Below are 17,747 nucleotides of genomic sequence, written 5' to 3'. Positions count from 1 at the left end.
AACAAAAATTATGTATGTATTTTTTAACATCTATACAACCCTTTCAGCTTACAGCATGGTCTCACATTGATCATCTTCTCAGGGACTGTAGTATCTGCTGAAGAGGTGACGCCTCTGAGGTCTGGAAGGTAACCTTCCTGGGGTGGGGGGCATGCAAACTTACAAATTGTATGGCTGGGTCTCAAAGTCAGTTCTTATTCATAACCCCATGTTCTACAAACCACATTCTATAGGGACATATGACCAGAACAATATGCACAGCTACTGCTTAGTAACTGAGGCCAACTGACCTTATTATACACAGGCCTGGCTGACGGCAGGCAACATGCTAAGTACTAGAAAGGGCAAGTGGCTTCATGGAGGGAGAGAGGCATATCCCCTCCCCAGAGGCACTTACTGTATTGGTACTCATAGTGCCTGGCACATGCTGGGCATACAATAAATATCAAGTGAGTGAACTGACATGTAAAGGAGTAAAAGAAAAAAAAGGTCCAAGACAGCAGTGGGGCTGAGCAGCAGCTTGGTGACCTGGCTCACCCTGGCTTATTCCTCATTTAAGGCAAAGATGAGCAGTGCCTAGTTACTCAGAAGCTGCCAAATAATGCTAGGATAGGCCTGAAATTTGACCTATGAATTAGGCAAAGGCATTATTCTGCAAAAAAAAAAAAAAAAAAAAAAAAAAACATGGGGTGCACATTAGAACCAGACATGAATCTTTATCAAATTCCAAATGCCCGGGCCTTCCTTGCTGAGATTCCTATTTAGTAGGTCTGCTGCAGAGCCAGGGAGATATATTTTAAACCCTTAGAGTCCAGAGGGGCTTCTCAGCATCATAGCCACAACTTGGCTCAAAACATTCATGCTTTAGAGAACCTGATCAGAAAAATAAAAACTTACCCAAAACCCTATGAAGCCAACCCAGTCCTATCCTGGCTGGGCACCACTGCCCAATGCTGTTCTCTTTCCTCCACTGCTCACCTGATGACATAAAGTGTTTGTGACTAACCTGGTGAATTTGCACATGGTTGCAGCCTGGAACTTCCAAGCCAAGAGCAGCACTCGAAATTCTGTGGGGTCGACACATAGGTCATTGCAAAAGCGCTCCATGCCTTCCTCCAAAATTGCATCTTCCCGCTCATCCTTGTAGCGCCTGAACAGTTCTTCCAATCTTTGCAAGGAAGACTCCTCGGCATTGGACTTGGACTCCCTCCCAGCATCTCCCGAGGATGTCGGCAGCTGGCAGGCCTCAGTGGCAGCCTCGGCCTTCTTGGTCCCGTTGACGAGGATATCTCCACTTGGCTTGCCACAGGGTGGTACCTGCTCCTCACGGTGGCCTGCACCCCGCCTGCTGTGTGACTTGTTGCTGGGGTCACGGTCTCCATTCTTGCTGCCCAGGGTCGATGAGGGATTCTTACACTTGGTGACACACTGGCCCATGGTGCTGGTGGCCCGGCCTCTAGAGTGGCCCCCTCTGGATCGGATGCCCTCGCTGCCGCTGGCCCATGTACCTCAACATGCCATCAGCCAGAGGAGCCAGCCAACCTGGAAGGAAATTAGAAAGCCATCACCTCTGGGCAGGGGAAATGGGGTATGGACCCTACCTTCTAGGGTGCGCACTGGTTCACCGCTCTATTTCCATGAGCCAACAACGAACCATGGGAGAGACACTGAGTTCATCATCTCCTTCATAGGCCAGCTCTGTAACTTCACCTTGGCGACGCAGTGGCTGGGGCACATATGGAGAACCAATGAGAGAAATTCCCAAAATTCTTAAGGTAACATAGGTTTCAAAGAGGCTGATTCATATGTAGAATGCATCAAAGACTACAATTTGACAGAAATATTCCAGAGGAAATCTGTCTTGCCAACTTGCCATCACATAAGAAAAGTTATTTGGACCTGGGTTAAGCCAGAAGGCACAAAGAAACGGTTCATCTTCTAATTCCTAATGCCAACATTCTCAGATTTTTTTTTTTTTTTTTTTTGAGAGGGAGTCTCACTCTGTCACCCAGGCTGGAGTGCAGTGATGCGATCTCGGCTCACTGCAAGCTCCGCCTCCCGGGTTCACGCCATTCTCCTGCCTCAGCCTCTCCGAGTAGCTGGGACTACAGGTGCCCGCCACCACGCCCGGCTAATTTTTTGTATTTTTAGTAGAGGTGGGGTTTCACTGTGGTCTCGATCTCCTGACCTCGTGATCCGCCCGCCTCGGCCTCCCAAAGTGCTGGGATTACAAGCATGAGCCACCGCCCCCGGCACAGATTTTCTTTTTAAGTAGGATGAGTAGGGAGGAGGGGTGGCCATATTCAGAACAATAGTCTCATAATGCCCTAATGATGAGGTTGTCAAGACTACAAGCAGGGGCCTAAGCCAAGCAGCAAAATGAAATTTGAACCTGATCTCTCCAGATTCCTTTCTGGGCCTATCCCACACAGTAGGTGAAATGCCCTTGCTTTGCCCTACTCCATCCACCTATAGAAACCATCCACCAAGCCAGTACTCCAAACCAAGTTTCCCAACTGAGGAGCTTCTTCTTCTCCCCCAGGTCCTCAGCAAGGCTGTACTTAGAATGCAAGCGAAGTTCACAATAAATGTGATTGTCCCTATAGGGCCTATAGGCTGAGGCTTCCAAAGAAGCGTGTCTCCACTTTAAAAGAAGGACTGGGGCCGGTTGCAGTGGCTCACATCTGTAATCCCAACATTTTGGGAGGCCAAGGTGGGTGGGCAGATAGCTTGAGTGCAGGAGTTTGTGACTAGCCTGGGAGACATAGCAAGACCCTGTCTCCACAAAAAATAGAAAAAAATTAGTTGGGTGTGGTGATGCACACCTGTATTCCCAGCTACAAGGGAGGCTCAGGTGGGAGGATCAACTGAGCCAGGTCAAGGCTGCAGTGAGCTGGGATAGCACCACTCCACTGCAACCTAGGTGACAAAGACCCTGTGTAAAAAAATTGAAAAAATCACTGGTACAAAAACAGGCACACAGACCAATGGAACAGAATGGAGAGCCGAAAAATAAAGCCACACATCTACAACCATCTGATCTGCAACAAAGCTGACAAAAACAAGCAATGGGGAAAAGACTCCCTATTCAATAAATGGTGCTGGGATAACCAGCTAGCCATATGCAGAAGACTGAGGTTGGACCCCTTCCTTACACCATATACAAAAATCAACTCAAGATGGATTAAAGACTTAAATGTAAAACCCCAAACTATAAAAACCTTAGAAGGCAACCTAGGCAATACCATCCTGGACATAGAACCAGGCAAAGATTTTATAACAAAGACACCAAAAGCAATCAAAACAAAAGCAAAAATTGACAAGTGGGATCTATAATAATTAAACTTAAGAGCTTCTGCACAGCAAAAGAAACTATCAAGAGATAGCAAAAGAAACTATCAAGAGATTCCTACAGAATGGAAGAAGAAATATGCAAACTATGCATCTGACAAAGGTCTAATATCCAGCATCTATAAGGAACTTAAATTTGCAAGAGAAAAACAAACAACCCCATTAAAAAGTGGGCGAAGTTCATGAATAGACACTTCTCAAAAGAAGACATACATGTGGCCAACAAGCATATGAAAAAAAGCTCAATATCACTGATCATTAGAGAAACGCAAATCAAAACCACAATGAGATACCATCTCACACCAGTCAGAATGGCTATTACTAAAAAGTCAAAAAAATAACAGGAGATGGTAAGGTTGTAAAGAAAAGGGAACACTTATACACAGCTGGTGGGAGTGTAAATTACTTCGACCACTGTAGAAAGCAGGATGGTGATTCCTCAAAGAGCTAAAAGCAGAACTACATTCGAACTAGCAATCCCATTACTGGGTATATACCCAGATGAATAAAAACCATTCTGCCACAAAGACACACGCATGCGAATGTTCACTGCAGCACTATTCACAATAGCAAAGACGTGGAATCAACCTAAATGCCCATCAGTGACAGATAGGATAATGAAAATGCAGTCCATATACACCATGGAACGCTATGCAGCCATAAAAAAGAACGAGATCATGTCTTTTGTGGGAACACACATGGAGCTGGAGGCTATGATCCTCAGCAAACTAACGCAGGGACAGAAAACCAAATATCACATGTTCTCACTTATAAAGTGGGAGCTAAATGATGAGAACTTATGAATACAAAGAGGAAACAACAGAAACTGGGGTCTACTTGAGGGTAGGGGGTAGAGGGTGGCAGGAGGGAGAGGAGCAGAAAAGATAATTACTGGGCTCTGGACTTAACACCTGGGTGATGAAATAATATGTACAACAAACACCCATGACACATGTTTACCTGTGTAACAAACCTTGACATGTACCCCCAAACCTAAAATAAAAGCTAAAAAAAAAAGTTACCAAAAATAAATAAATAAAAATGCTCAGAATATTCAGGAAAAAAGAAAAAACTGAAAAAATTGGGAAAAAAATAGAAAAACAAAAGAAGGACGGATTTACCCAAATACAATCTCTAAATGGTAGGATAATTGCTAGATGAAAAAGAAAAGTTTGCACTGATACATAACAAACTCATCATGGTGGTTTATTAATTATTTATGTAATTTAAAAGTGTTTTTTTAAACAAATTGCTAGACATTTCTGAGCCAGAAGCGAGGTGATTTCTCTAAGATGACTCTGGCTACTCAGGACACTTATTCCTACCTTCAACCGGTTTGTTGGAAAATCCATGTACAATTTAGTATTTATAAAACTTTGCCAACTGCTATAATAATGGCAGCCACTGAAATTATGTTGTTAATGAAGCGTGGACCAGGAGCCAGAAGTGTAGCAAGAAACAGACACTAAACAGAAGTCAACGTCAGTCACCCGGGCCTCCCCAGGTCTAGGGAGCTTTCATGGACCTCTATGATCCAAACTGAAAGATCTTAGAAAACCGGCAGTGGGACAGAAGGGTGTTTTTTATGAAAGGCTGGAGCTTTAAACTTTGCCTAAAATACCTGGCTTCCTCCAAACAGTGCCTGGATAAATTGGGGGTCGTCTTCAAGAGGAATTCTCTCTGAGGATAAGCTCTGAGTATACAGTAAGTTTAAAATGAAGAGCACAATCATTCCTGTAGTTATTAGAGATTAGTCATATCAAGGCCTGTCCCCTTCTCCACCCGCAAAGAGAACAATGACAAAAATACATGTCCAAACATGCCCTCAAAGACTTGTAGTTTTACTTAGGCTTCAAAAATACACTGAAGCTCTTATAAGGGCTTTTGGTATGGAAAATAACCATCCTGAGTAAGTTTTTTAAAAGACTTTTTATGCTTTAAGGCTACAGCTAGTAAGCCATAAGTACAACTCATTACAATTTCAAATGGCAAGGGGTTAATTCTTGGAAGACCATGGTACAAGGGAAGCAACTGTGCGAGCTGAATTATCTCAAAACAAGGACTGTACCATGTGGAGGGCCTGGTTTCCAGATTTGTGTTTCTAAAGACTAGAATGCTGAAAGAAACAAAAGGCCCAAACTTACACAAACCCCACATGCTCACAGACTGGCAACTCTAATTCCCAGGCACGCTGACTCACCAGGGTTTGCTGCTCAGCTCCTGCTGCTGAGTGAGGCATGAGCACCCAGCGAGATAAGAGGATTTCCTGGCCTCCATCTGACCCACCTACCCCAGGCCACTCACCCCACCCCCACTGGACAGATGCTTCATCCTAGCAGCTTCCTCCAAATCCTGGCGCCAAGGCCTTCAGGTAGGGACAGAACAGATGGGGCTCCCAAAGAGGCCCTAATCCCATTGAGCCAACCGGCCCTCCGTGTAAGAGCATCTTTTGATTACCTGACACAGCAGAACCAGCTGAAACCTGAAAACTTTTAACATGCCCAGCAGATGAAAAAAAGGAGAAGAATATTAGTTTCAACAGATGATCAATCAGCAAATGCCAGAAGGTTGGATCCTTCTTCCATTCTGGTCTCTTTCTTCGAAATGCCCCCATTCCATTGAGTGTTGAGGCGAGTGGTGGTCTAAAGCCAGAAGAAAATATCTCCAGATCTGGTGAGTATGGTCCCCCAATTACTCTGATTACTGCCCAGTGGTCTACCTTCTTCTGTGTCTACCCCCTTCTCTGGGAAAATACTTTTGCTCTCCCAGAGCTTTCCCCAGGCTCAATCACAGTGCCCAGCCCCGTGGCCCAGGCTGACAGCACTTCAAGTGTTTTAAAGTTGAAGGTCTCCCCTAGACTCACCAGCTGATGGCTAACAGCTAATAATAGCAGTCATCAATTATTGAGCACTTGATACGGTGCCAGGCACTATGCTAAGCACTTTTAGGGACATGAACTCACATATACTAATCACAGCCTCATTTAAAAACAAGGAAACTGAGGCTGAGGAAAGTAAATTACCCATGATCACATATCTGGCTCAAGATACCATGACATTTACCCCTAGGCTAGATTGCTGAGCCCACCCCCAGCAAAGCACCTAGAGAGAACACATGATGGACCGGCCCCGAGTTCAGGAGTGACACCACAGCAACCCCAGAGCAGCAAATCTCACCATCAGCCACTGGAGACAGAACACATGGTCTGTGCTTGGTGCTCAAGAAGGATCTCCTACTCACTGCCCTCTCCCCAGGCCAGCCCTGCTGCCACGATCCAGGCAGGCACCATGCACCCAGGCTCAGCCCCACCAGACATGGAAACGAGAATTAGTCCAGATGCCCTAAACGTGTGACGTTTTTGTCCACCAGCGCAATTAAAAGCTCCAGCTCTGAAAAGGACGCCCAACTGCGCCACTGGCTAATTGTTTGACCCTAATGGAAGCCTGAATTTCCTCAATCTGCCAAATGGTATTTGCCTGATAGAGCTCTTGAAAGGATTCAGTGAGGAAATGCAGATTAAAGGTACATGGCTTCAGAGAAAACACTTGATATGACAGCTGTTACTGTATCAGTAGTAGTAGTAGCTCAGTAGTATCTGGTTAGCCTGTTGGAAGCCCCAACTTACCCCATCTGAACAATGGGCTCCAGGCCTCAGATTCCACAGGCCCAGCTGGCCAGGACTGCCTATCCCTGCACTGAGTCACTGGCCCAGGGCTTGTTCCAAAACCAATTATCTTGCCACAGCACTGATCCTACTCAAATACACCACTACCCAGTAATGCTTGGAGGATCAGACTCTCCACAACACAGGATTTCCTTGTGATTGATCCTGAATAAAATCAAGCTGAGTATCTGCTGTGCCCAACAGACACTGAATTGCTGGTTATGCCCAGTCCCTAACCTGGAGCAGGCTTTCAGCCAGTTCCAAACTCCTTCCTCTCTCCACTTAGTCCCAACTCTGTAGATCTGCAAAAGAAAGTATGTCTAGCTTTCCACTCAGTTACTAATTTAATGGAACTGCCTTCCCAGTTGGTCCTCCTCCCCATCACTGCCACCTCTGAAGTGGACAGCCTCAGCATAATCTGGACATCCCGGCACCAAATTTTCAACAGCAATAGAGCATTATTAGTCATGAATATCATTTTGTATTTGTTAGTACATTAAGAAAGCTATATATAAATGTAGCTCTGTGAAGCAATTACCCCCATTTTACAGGAAACTAAACGGAGACACACTGAGGTCAAGGAGTCTATCTAGGAATGGAGGAAACAGAAGCGCAGTGATGAAGAGGATGACCTCAGACAAACCAAGACAAACCGTTGCCATTGCCATGGCAATCTCACCAAATAACAGGAACTGTCCGCATGGAACTTTAAAACGGGGCAGCTGTACCTCAAAGCACTATTGGGTAGAATAAATGAGATAATGCAGGTAAATGCTCTGCTTAATACCTGACTCACAGAAAGCATTTTGTTAGTGTTAGCCTCTATAATAGTTATAATTATTGTCACAACGCTGGTGACAGAATCGTCTCCCTTCTCCTAGAACGGTGCTCTTTTCAGGAGCCAGCCCGGATCTCCTGTGGCGATTCAGGTCTGCTCACAATAAGTGACCACTCTCCTGCATTAGCAAGGGACACAAATGGGTTGAATGGAGCCAGAGACAAGGAGGGATGTGGAGAAAGAAAGGGCAGAAGAAAGAAGGAAAAAAAAACCCCACAAACTGGGGAAACCAACTTCTCGGCTTTTTTTCTTTTCTACTTATAGCTTTGAGTGTTTACCTGAAAGACCAAAGACAGCAGCTCTGCTCAGCTTCTGCTGGACCAAGATCAGCCTCCAGCTTCTCTCCCTCAGTCTCGGCCCAGCTGCTCTGCCTCTCCCTCCCTCCTCTGCACATCAGCCTCCAGACTCTTTCCTCCCCTGTGCCAGCGCTGGCCGCTGTTCCTGGGGATGGGCTTGGCTGGCTGCCTGGTCCTAGGCCTGGAGCGGCCACTGCTGGGCCCAAAGGGCAATCCCAGAGGCTGCAGTCCCTGGGTTGCTCTAGCTCCAAAGAGAGATCAAGAAGTTGTTCCCATCTCCTAGGCAGATTATGAAATGACAACCAGGCAAGTCCCTGTCTTCTAGGGGTTTACTCTCAACTGTGTCTTACAGAACAGAACCACCACAGAGGACAAACCCACACTGAGACTCTGTACAAATGCAGACAGGAGAAGGAAAGAGAAGTGTGAACTACTATTATGGAAAGAAAAGTAGAGAGGGACTGGGGACGTGAAATCAGTATCTGTGGAGCCTGGGGCTTCATGCTTCATATTCATCATCACCTTCAAGCCTCCGAGCAACCTCAAGAAAAGAGTTGTTGCAGCTTTCATAGATTAGGAAACAAGTCTCTTAACTACTAAGCAGTAAGGCTGGAAAATAAAACCAGTCTGCCAGACTTTCCACGGGGAAGTTTCAGAGAGAAGGCAGGTCTTATTCTGGTCCTTAAATGTCTATAAGCATGAAATGGAAGGGAGGAGGGAGAGGGTTGATATGGTTGGCTCATGTTATTAATGTATATTAATAACAATATTGTAAAAATAATTACATATATTTATTGGCATGAATTATCACATTTAATCCACGACTCTATAAGGAAGACAATATAATCTTCATTTTACAGAGGGAGGAAGTGAATAGAGCTTGAGGGAGGTGGCCTGAGGTCACACAGCCAATCTATGGAGGAGAAGGATTCAAATCCAGGCAGTCTGACTCTAAACTCGCCACTTCCCATCACTGGTCTCACTACTGTTCTCTGCTATGATGTGTGCCAGGATATTCCCCTATCCTTAAGGAGGTCCTGGTGCCCCAAGAAGAAAATGTCCAACATCCTATCAATGCCTAAGTATATTCCTGAGGAACCAAGTCAATATGAACAGAATATACCCCCAGGAAGCCTTTGGTTCTGGTGTGAAATCCTCCTGAGCAATGTGCATTCTCAAGCAAGCCACTTAACCTCTCTGAGTTTCTGTGACACCGACATTAAAGTGAGGGGTCTGGGTTAGTCTTTCCAAGGTCTAATATTCTGGGACTACTTCACCTTTTTTGGCATTCAGTGAGGCCAAAGTTTTAAATGTGCAACCCTCCTGAGGACAGGCACTTTGCCTCCTTGGTGAACAGATCTCACACTTCTCCTTGCCCAAGACTATCAGAGTCAAAGAAAAAGCAGAAGTCCAAAAGCAGAGGGAAAGCAGGGCTACTCCAATCTGAACAACGAGGGATAGGAAACACCAGTTTTGCAGCCTTCCCTCTCCTTAATCATCTTAGTTTGATCTCTGGAGGGTCAGTAACAGGCCCAGACGTGGAAAACAGACCTAAGTAAACTGACTGCTGCAGCTCGCTGGGTCAGGAAGCCCACTCAGAGGAATGCATGTTGGCTACTAATGGACATCCTGACACCCAAGGAACAGATTTGTGAAATGAGGAGCTAAAAAACAGGAGGCAAATGCTGGCACCAAAAGTCAGTGTCAGCAAGGCACTTGATATCTGCTCTGAGGCTTCCTTGACAGAAAGGACCAATCCATTCCACTCCTCCATTCTGTTCCCATCTAGAATCTATTCAGCAGCAAGAAACCACTGCCAGATGCTGGTGCTCCTACATATTAGCAATATAAAAAGCCCATCTTTTCAACTTTCATCTAAATAGTTTGTAGAACTAGCTGGGTGCAGCTTTTTATTTCTTCCTACATATGCCAGATACCCAAAGGCCAGAGAACATGAGTACATGAATTCCTCAGACAGCTTTTCTACAGCTGCCAGGGGCTGAGGCTGCTGTACTGGCACAGCCATCCTCCAGAGAGTCTCAAGGCAAGACCACAGGAGCCCCTTGATCCCGCCTGGCAGCCAGACTCTGAATGACCTGAGAAAAAGATGGAATATGGCTGGTGTCCATTTGTAAACTACTTCCTAGAAAGTAAATGTGCAAAAATAACAAGGAAAGATTGAGGGAACACTTTAAATGCAGAGTTGCTGCTGCCACTTCCAACTTAAGACTTCAAAGATCACCTTTGGAGATTAGGTCTTACCCAGAGCTACTTGGGAGGGAAAGCCGATCCCTCTGCCAAAGCAAACGAGACCCGTCTGCTTCTATTTTCCAGCTTTTAAAAGACTTTTTGTCCTAAAATATACTGCAGCAACAAGCTAAGACAGCAGTTCCAGTTAGGGTTGAGGAGGAACCCATGACTTTTTACATCAACCAATCTCAAAAGTGCAAAAGAAAAGAGGAAGGAAGGAAGGGAGAAAAGGGGTAGGGATGACAGAGAAAACTTTTAAAAAAGAAATCTGGCTATATTTCTATAAAAAATCATCTTAGGTCACATGACTAAAGCCAGCCAGTTTAGCATAAAGTCATTTCTTTTTGAAAGTGTTCTCAATGTTCCTCACATTGCACCCTTTGCATACACTACTAAGAATATACGTCCAGTTGAGGCCTCAGGACTGAAGCCAGTGTGGGCTGGCTAGAACAAATGCCTACTTGCCAAATACAGCCAAGCCAACACACACACATACTATAAAGTTTCCAAATACCAAATAATGAACCATTTTTTTGGTCTCTGGGCTTCCAAACTGAGCTACATGTTTAATCCCACATAACTCAAAATAACCAAAAAGGGCCATATCATTTCACTGACCCATACTTGAAATATTTTTTGCTGTCACTACTGATCTGGGCATTTCTAACCACCCACTTATGTGCAATGGGGGGCATCATAAACGGGCACCAAATTTCTAGGTCATTCTTTGTTTTCACACCAGCTTTTCCAGTGACTTTCCCTGTTTAAAATCAGAAGGCCATCCTGGATTTGTGCTGCACTTTACTCTAATAAAAACGGCATGCCTGCTGCACTCTTCATCTCCGTTATAAGCTTGCAGCTTGTTTTATTCCTTAGGATGGAGCCTCAGTAAAGCCCACTGAAAGTAAACCACTGATTAGCACTAATACCCTCCTTCCAGTCAGCATATGGTTATCAGCCACCCTGGAGGTTTACCTGATTGTAGCTGATTAGTCCTCAAAATACCCAATTACCACATCAACTGCTCATTTTTCAATCACCTTCTGAGGAACTTGGGAGTCAGCAACTGACTGAAAATCAGTGAACTGGAGATAAGGTTAGATTTTTGCATTTAAGTAAAAGGCAAGAAAGGAAATTATGAAATAAGTCCAAAGATGACGAAGGAACACAATATACAGATGATAAATGACTGCAGCCAAATGTCTTAAAGGTCACCTGGATGACCACAAATGTAGATATGTGGTTTCAGGAGCCAAAGGCCTCTAAGTAGGCCTCAGGTTCACCACGTGGTAACCAATCAATCTCTTAATGTTTGCTAATTCTTAAAAAAAAAAAAATCTAAATCCATTAAGACCACATTTATCAGCTTTTTCCCCACAATGGAGGCTGACTGCTAATGCATAGCAGACAGGAAGAGGAAGAGGGACAGAAAAGACCCATACAATAAAAGAATTCCTGCTTTCAACCACATCAGTAACCTGGTCAGAAAAGTGAGGTCACTAGGCTCTCTTTCCTGCTGGCAAATTCAAAAGTATTACATAATTATCTTGTGAAGTTTAGAAAGTACAGAGAGGCATAAAGAAAAAAAAAAGCTAATCACTAATTTCACCACCTACGGTTAATATTTTGGAGTATATCCTTTCAGTCTTGCTTCACTGCGAATCACATCAAAAAGGCTAACCAGGCTAGGCACGGTGGCTCACACCTGCAATCCCAGCACTTTGGGAGGCCAAGGCGGGTGGATCACGAGGTCAGGAGTTCAAGACCAGCCTGGCCAACATGGTGAAACCCCGTCTCTATTAAAAATACAAAAATTAGCTGGGCATGGTGGCACATGCCTGTAATCCCAGCTACTTGGGAACCTGAGGTGGGAGAACTGCTTGAAGCGGGACCCCAGAGGCAGAGGTAGCAGTGAGGGAGATTGCGCCACTGCACTCCAGCCTGGGCTGTGGAGTGAGACTCTGTCTCAAAAAAAAAAAAAAAAAGCCGGGCGCGGTGGCTCACGCTTGTAATCCCAGCACTTTGGGAGGCCGAGGCGGGCGGATCACAAGGTCAGGAGATCGAGACCACGGTGAAACCCCGTCTCTACTAAAAATACAAAAAATTAGCCGGGCGTGGTGGCGAGCGCCTGTAGTCCCAGCTCCTCGGAGAGGCTGAGGCAGGAGAATGGCGTGAACCCGGGAGGCGGAGCTTGCAGTGAGCCGAGATGGAGCCACTGCACTCCAGCCTGGGTGACAGAGACTCCGTCTCAAAAAAAAAAAAAAAAAAAAAACTAACCAATCCAATGATCCAATGATTCTGGCTCCAGGGATTTTAAGAAAGTGTTTTTAAATGATGGGGGAATGGGGAGAAAAGCAGCTTAATCCTAAAGACATCTTTCACTTATATCTAAATTTCCTCAATTTATTCTTTCAAAAGAAGATCAACTTCCCCCTCACACTCCCTCCAAGGAAAAGAAGAGGACAAAGATGATGACCATCTTAAGGTCTAATGAGTAACAGTCCCCTTATCAAAGGTTTAACATCAGGGGTAGAAGGGTCTGGCCCATGGATTGAGTGATTTCACATTCCCAGGGAGCAAGAGGCTCATTCAAAAGAGAAATGTGGAATGCCTGGAAATGGTCAATGGGCTGGATTTAGTGTGAAGACTAACATTGGCTGTCAAGCCGCAGACTGGGTCAAAGGACAGATTTGTAGCAGACGTGTCTGCCTTCCCAGCATCCAGGCTCTTCATCAGATGATTACCCAACTTTCACCAGCAGATCCTTTTCCCTCGCTCTCGGCCATATGGCTGGGTGGGGTTCATAAAGAACTATGGGACTCAGGCCCACCAAGTCCTCACATGCCCCTGGCTTTAATGACTGGATCCAGGATATGCCCATGACAAGCCAGCCAGAGAGAATCTCAACACTGAAAATATAGGAGGCTGGAGATGCTACCAGAAAGAGCCACCAGAGAAAATAAGAATGCCTATTCAAGGGTCATTGTGAGGATTAAATGGTCCCTGTTTATCACATGGGGCTCAGCTAAAATGCAGGTAGAACCCAAAAATGAAATCACCAAGTGGAAAGCAGTACGAAGAGACAAAGGGAAACTGAATTTTGAAGGCATTATTTACACCCTGAATCCAACTGTTCCTAGAGTCAAGATCAAAGCCTGAACTTCACAGGTGTGAGCTAACAAACTCTCCTTTGCATAAATCAGATATCAGGTTTTCTATCACAACTGAAAGAGTCCCTACCAAGACACAGCTATGTCACTCAGATCTCTTCTATTCAGAGAGCAGAGAGAGAGAAGATCTAATAGCTAGATGTTCTGATTCATCGTTCAGAACCAACTGACTAGGCCACAATTTCTAGTCGAATATATCATAGGACACTTAGCTGAACAACAGGACCAATGATCCCAAGTTCATAAAAGCTGTCAAATTCCATTATAACTACGTGGACCAGTAGGATGCTATTTAAAAGATGGTATGACTAACTGGCTAAAAGAATCTTTCCAATTGCAATTTGTACACCGTTAGACCTCCTGCAAGTAGATATGCCACAGAGTACTTCAGGAGCTTTATTCTATTGTGTACATATTTGCTGTCGTCATCTTGTTCCCAAGGAGGAACCCCGTCCCAGCATTCAGACACCATGTAAAAGGCTGTAAAGCAAAAGCTCTCAGAAGTCTTTCTCTGTACAATAACATGATCAACCTTCCAGCTGAAACAGATATTTGACCTAAACCATATCGCATGAAACTGAAAGCCCAAATCTAACCTGAACTTGGCTACCCTCTTGGTTTCAATACCTATAACTGAGACAATTCCTCTTTGATTTTATGTGCTGAAGAGGCTATTAAGAAAGTGTTTAAGTTTCGAAGACTGACAGGAAATGCTCGTGTTTGCACATCTTTATTTGAATACGTTCTCTGCAGGTTGAAACTTGAGGCCCCAAGGTTTAAGCTTTGATTTTTTTTTTTAAAGTTACTTATTTTCACAAATGCTCATGTGGCATGAGGCCCCAGAGTACATTAACATGTGCGAAGATAATCAGGTAATTAAAAATAGAGCTCTATACCTGTTGGAAGGCATTCTGGTACTGCAAGCTTTGCAAAGTAAGACATCGATGATTCCTGCTCAGTTCCTGCCCACTTCCCACCCACATGACCTGCCAAAATTGCTGCCACCTAATGGCCATCACAATGCTGTCTATTAAAACCCTGCCCTAGCAGCTATGCCCTATTTTAAGAAACAACAACATAAAAAAATTATAAAATAAAGCAGCAGCACCATAAGTTCTTTCAGTCATCAATAAGTTTGAAGATTCAAAGACAACTATGGCCCCAGAATAAACTGCGCATGCGCACACACACACACACACACACACACACACACACACACACACACACAGACACAGACACACAGACACACACACACACACAAATGTTGTATCCAACAATAGGGGGTCCATGAAATTACATGCAACTTTTCTGAATTGCGTTCAGTGTCTTGACTGTTCTGCAACCAACATTCAATTCTCTCACTCAAAAACCAGTTGCACAGATATTGTAGCTCCTTCAGCTGCTCCAGTAATAGTCATGTGCCTTCCAGTACATGCATTGGATACAAAATGACTAGGTTTGTACAGCCCAGCTCTACCAACTCTCTAGCACACACTTAACCATCTTCCATCTCAGTTTTCTCAGTTGAAAATGGGAACTAAAACAAATCACTGTGAACTAAATGACTGTATGCAGAAGAATAAAACTAGATCCCCTCTCTCACACTATATACAAAAATCAAATCAAAGTGGACTGAAGACTTAAATATAAGACATGAAACTATGAAACTACTAGAAGAAAACACTGGGGAAATGATCTAGGACACTGGTCTGGGCAAAGATTTTTTGTGTAAGACCTTAAAAGCACAGGCAACCAAAGCAAAAAGAGACAGATGGGGTTATATCAAGCTAAAAAGCTTCTACACAGCAAAGGAAACAATCAAAATGTGAAGAGACAATCCACAGAATGGGAAAAAAAATCTGCAAACTATCCATCTGACAATGGATTAACAGCCAGAATATATAAGGAGCTCAAACAACTTAATAGCAAAATAATAATAATAATCTGATTTTTACTTTATATATTTTTTTTTTTTTGAGACAGAGTCTCACTCTGTCACCCAGGCTGGAGTGCAGTGGCACGATCTCGGCTCACTGCAACCGTCACCTCCAAGGTTCAAGTGATTCTCTTGCCTTAGCCTCTCGAGTAGCTGGGATTACAGGCGCATGCCACCAGGCCCAGCTCATTTTTGTATTTTCAGTAGAGACGGTGTTTCACCATGTTGGCCAGGCTGGTCTCAAACTCCTGACCTCAGGTGATCCGCCTGCCTCAGCCTCCCAAAGTGCTGGGATTACAGGCTTGAGCCACTGTGCCCGACTCAGATAATCTGATTTTTAAATGGACAAAAGATCTGAATAGATGTTTCTCAAAAGGAGACATGAAAATAGCCAGCAGGGGCTGGGCGCAGTGGCTCACGCTTGTAATCCCAGCACTTTGGGAGGCCGAGGCAGGCGGATCACGAGGTCAGGAGATCGAGATCACGGTGAAACCCTGTCTCTACTAAAAATACAAAAAATTAGCTGGGCGTAGTGGCGGACGCCTGTAGTCCCAGCTACTCGGAGAGGCTGAGGCAGGAGAATGGCGTGAACCTGGGAGGCGGAGCTTGCAGTGAGCCAAGATTGCGCCAGCAGGTATACGAAAAAATGCTCAACATCACTAATCATCAGAGAAATGTAAATAAAAGCCACATGAGATATTATCTCACCCCAGTTAAAATGGTTATTAAAAAAATAATAATAATAATGAATGGCAAGGATGTGGAAAAATGGGAACTCTCGTATACTTTGGTGGAAATGTTAATGAGTATAGCCACTATGGAAAACAGTATAAAGGGCCCTCAAAAAACTGAAAATAGAACTACCGTATGATCCAGCAATTGCACTACTAGGTATATGTGCAAAGGAAAGAAAATCAATATACTGGAGAGATCTGCACTCCCATGTTTATTGTAGCATTATTCCCAATAGCCAAAATATGGAATCCACCTGAGTGCCCATCCATGGATGAATGGATAAAGAAAATGTGGTACATATACACAATGGAATACTATTCAGCCATAAAAAAGAATGAAACCCTGTCATAGGCAACACGGATGGAACTAGAGGTCATTACGTTAAGTGAAATAAACCAATCACAGAAAGACAAATAGCACATGTTCTCACTCATGTGTGAGCTAAAAAAGTGGATCTCAGGAAGAGAAAGACAGTTATCTTCTATAGGTGGTTACCAGAGACAGGGAAGGGGAGGGGGAGGGGAGATGAAAAGAAGTGGGTTAGTGGGTACAAACAGAAGTAAAGTGTTGGGAAAATCAGTAGGGTGACTCCAGTCAACAATAATCTAATGTACATTTCAAAATAGGTAGAAGAGAATAATTTAAATGATTCCGGCATAAAGAAAAGATAAATATTTAAGGTGATATAATATCCCAATTACCCTGATTTGATTTTTACACATAACATGAATATATCAAAGTATCACATGTCTCAAAACTACATACATTATTTACCAATTAACAAAAAAATGAGACTGAGTTCTGCGATGAAAAAAGAAAAAGAAAAAAGGTCATGGTGAAGAATAAATGGCTGCTTCATATAAGATGGGTCTCAGTTCACGTGCTGATATGTGTTCCATGTTCAACCAATCCAAATGCCACTTCCCTCTAATTCAGCACAACACGGTTTTACTTCTTCACGGCACTTACAACTCTGTGAAATTCTAATTTGCTGACTTATTTATTGCCTGCTCCCTTTAACAGCAGGCATTTTATCTGCCTTATTCGCCACTTTACCCTGTGCACCTAGGCTATGTGGCACATGGCACATTGATAAGTATCTGTAGAAGGAATAATAGTCACTGATACTGAGCACATGCTCTGTACAAGGCTTTATTGCTTTAACTATATTAACTTGTGATTGAATAAATGCTGAATCTGAGATGTTTAGCACTTTCTCACACACAATTAGTACTCAATAAATGGTAGCTATTTATACCAATTCAAATTATAGGATGATGTTAACAAACACTCAACAGGAAAGAGTAAAGGGAGTTGAGTCCTAAGAATGCAGAACTCAATTTCAGTTCTCAAGAGCTGATTTTTTCTTTTTAGAGACAGGATCTGGCTCTGTTGCCAGCCCAGAGTACGGTGGTGCAATCATAGCTCACTGTTAACTTCAAACTTCTGGGCTTAAACGATCCTCCCACCTTAGCCTCCCAAAGCAGCTAAGACTACAGGCACACAG

General features: G+C 44.0%; 1 protein-coding gene across 2 annotated transcripts in view; it reads right to left on the bottom strand.

Annotated features, from left to right (window-relative positions):
- DCUN1D3 (defective in cullin neddylation 1 domain containing 3) overlaps positions 1-17,747 on the bottom strand; it is a 51,691-nt gene that overhangs the window by 11,048 nt on the left and 22,896 nt on the right. For both annotated transcript variants that reach the window (XM_030800058.1, XM_003261456.4), the window contains one exon: positions 1,007-1,542. In XM_030800058.1, coding sequence (XP_030655918.1) covers positions 1,007-1,437 — 431 coding nt within the window. In that variant the 5' untranslated portion in view covers positions 1,438-1,542. The remainder of the gene's footprint in view (positions 1-1,006; positions 1,543-17,747) is intronic.

This window comes from Nomascus leucogenys, chromosome 2 (assembly GCF_006542625.1).
Source record: "Nomascus leucogenys isolate Asia chromosome 2, Asia_NLE_v1, whole genome shotgun sequence".
Classification (NCBI taxonomy): domain Eukaryota; kingdom Metazoa; phylum Chordata; class Mammalia; order Primates; family Hylobatidae; genus Nomascus; species Nomascus leucogenys.
This window is presented reverse-complemented; position numbering and strand designations above follow the sequence as displayed.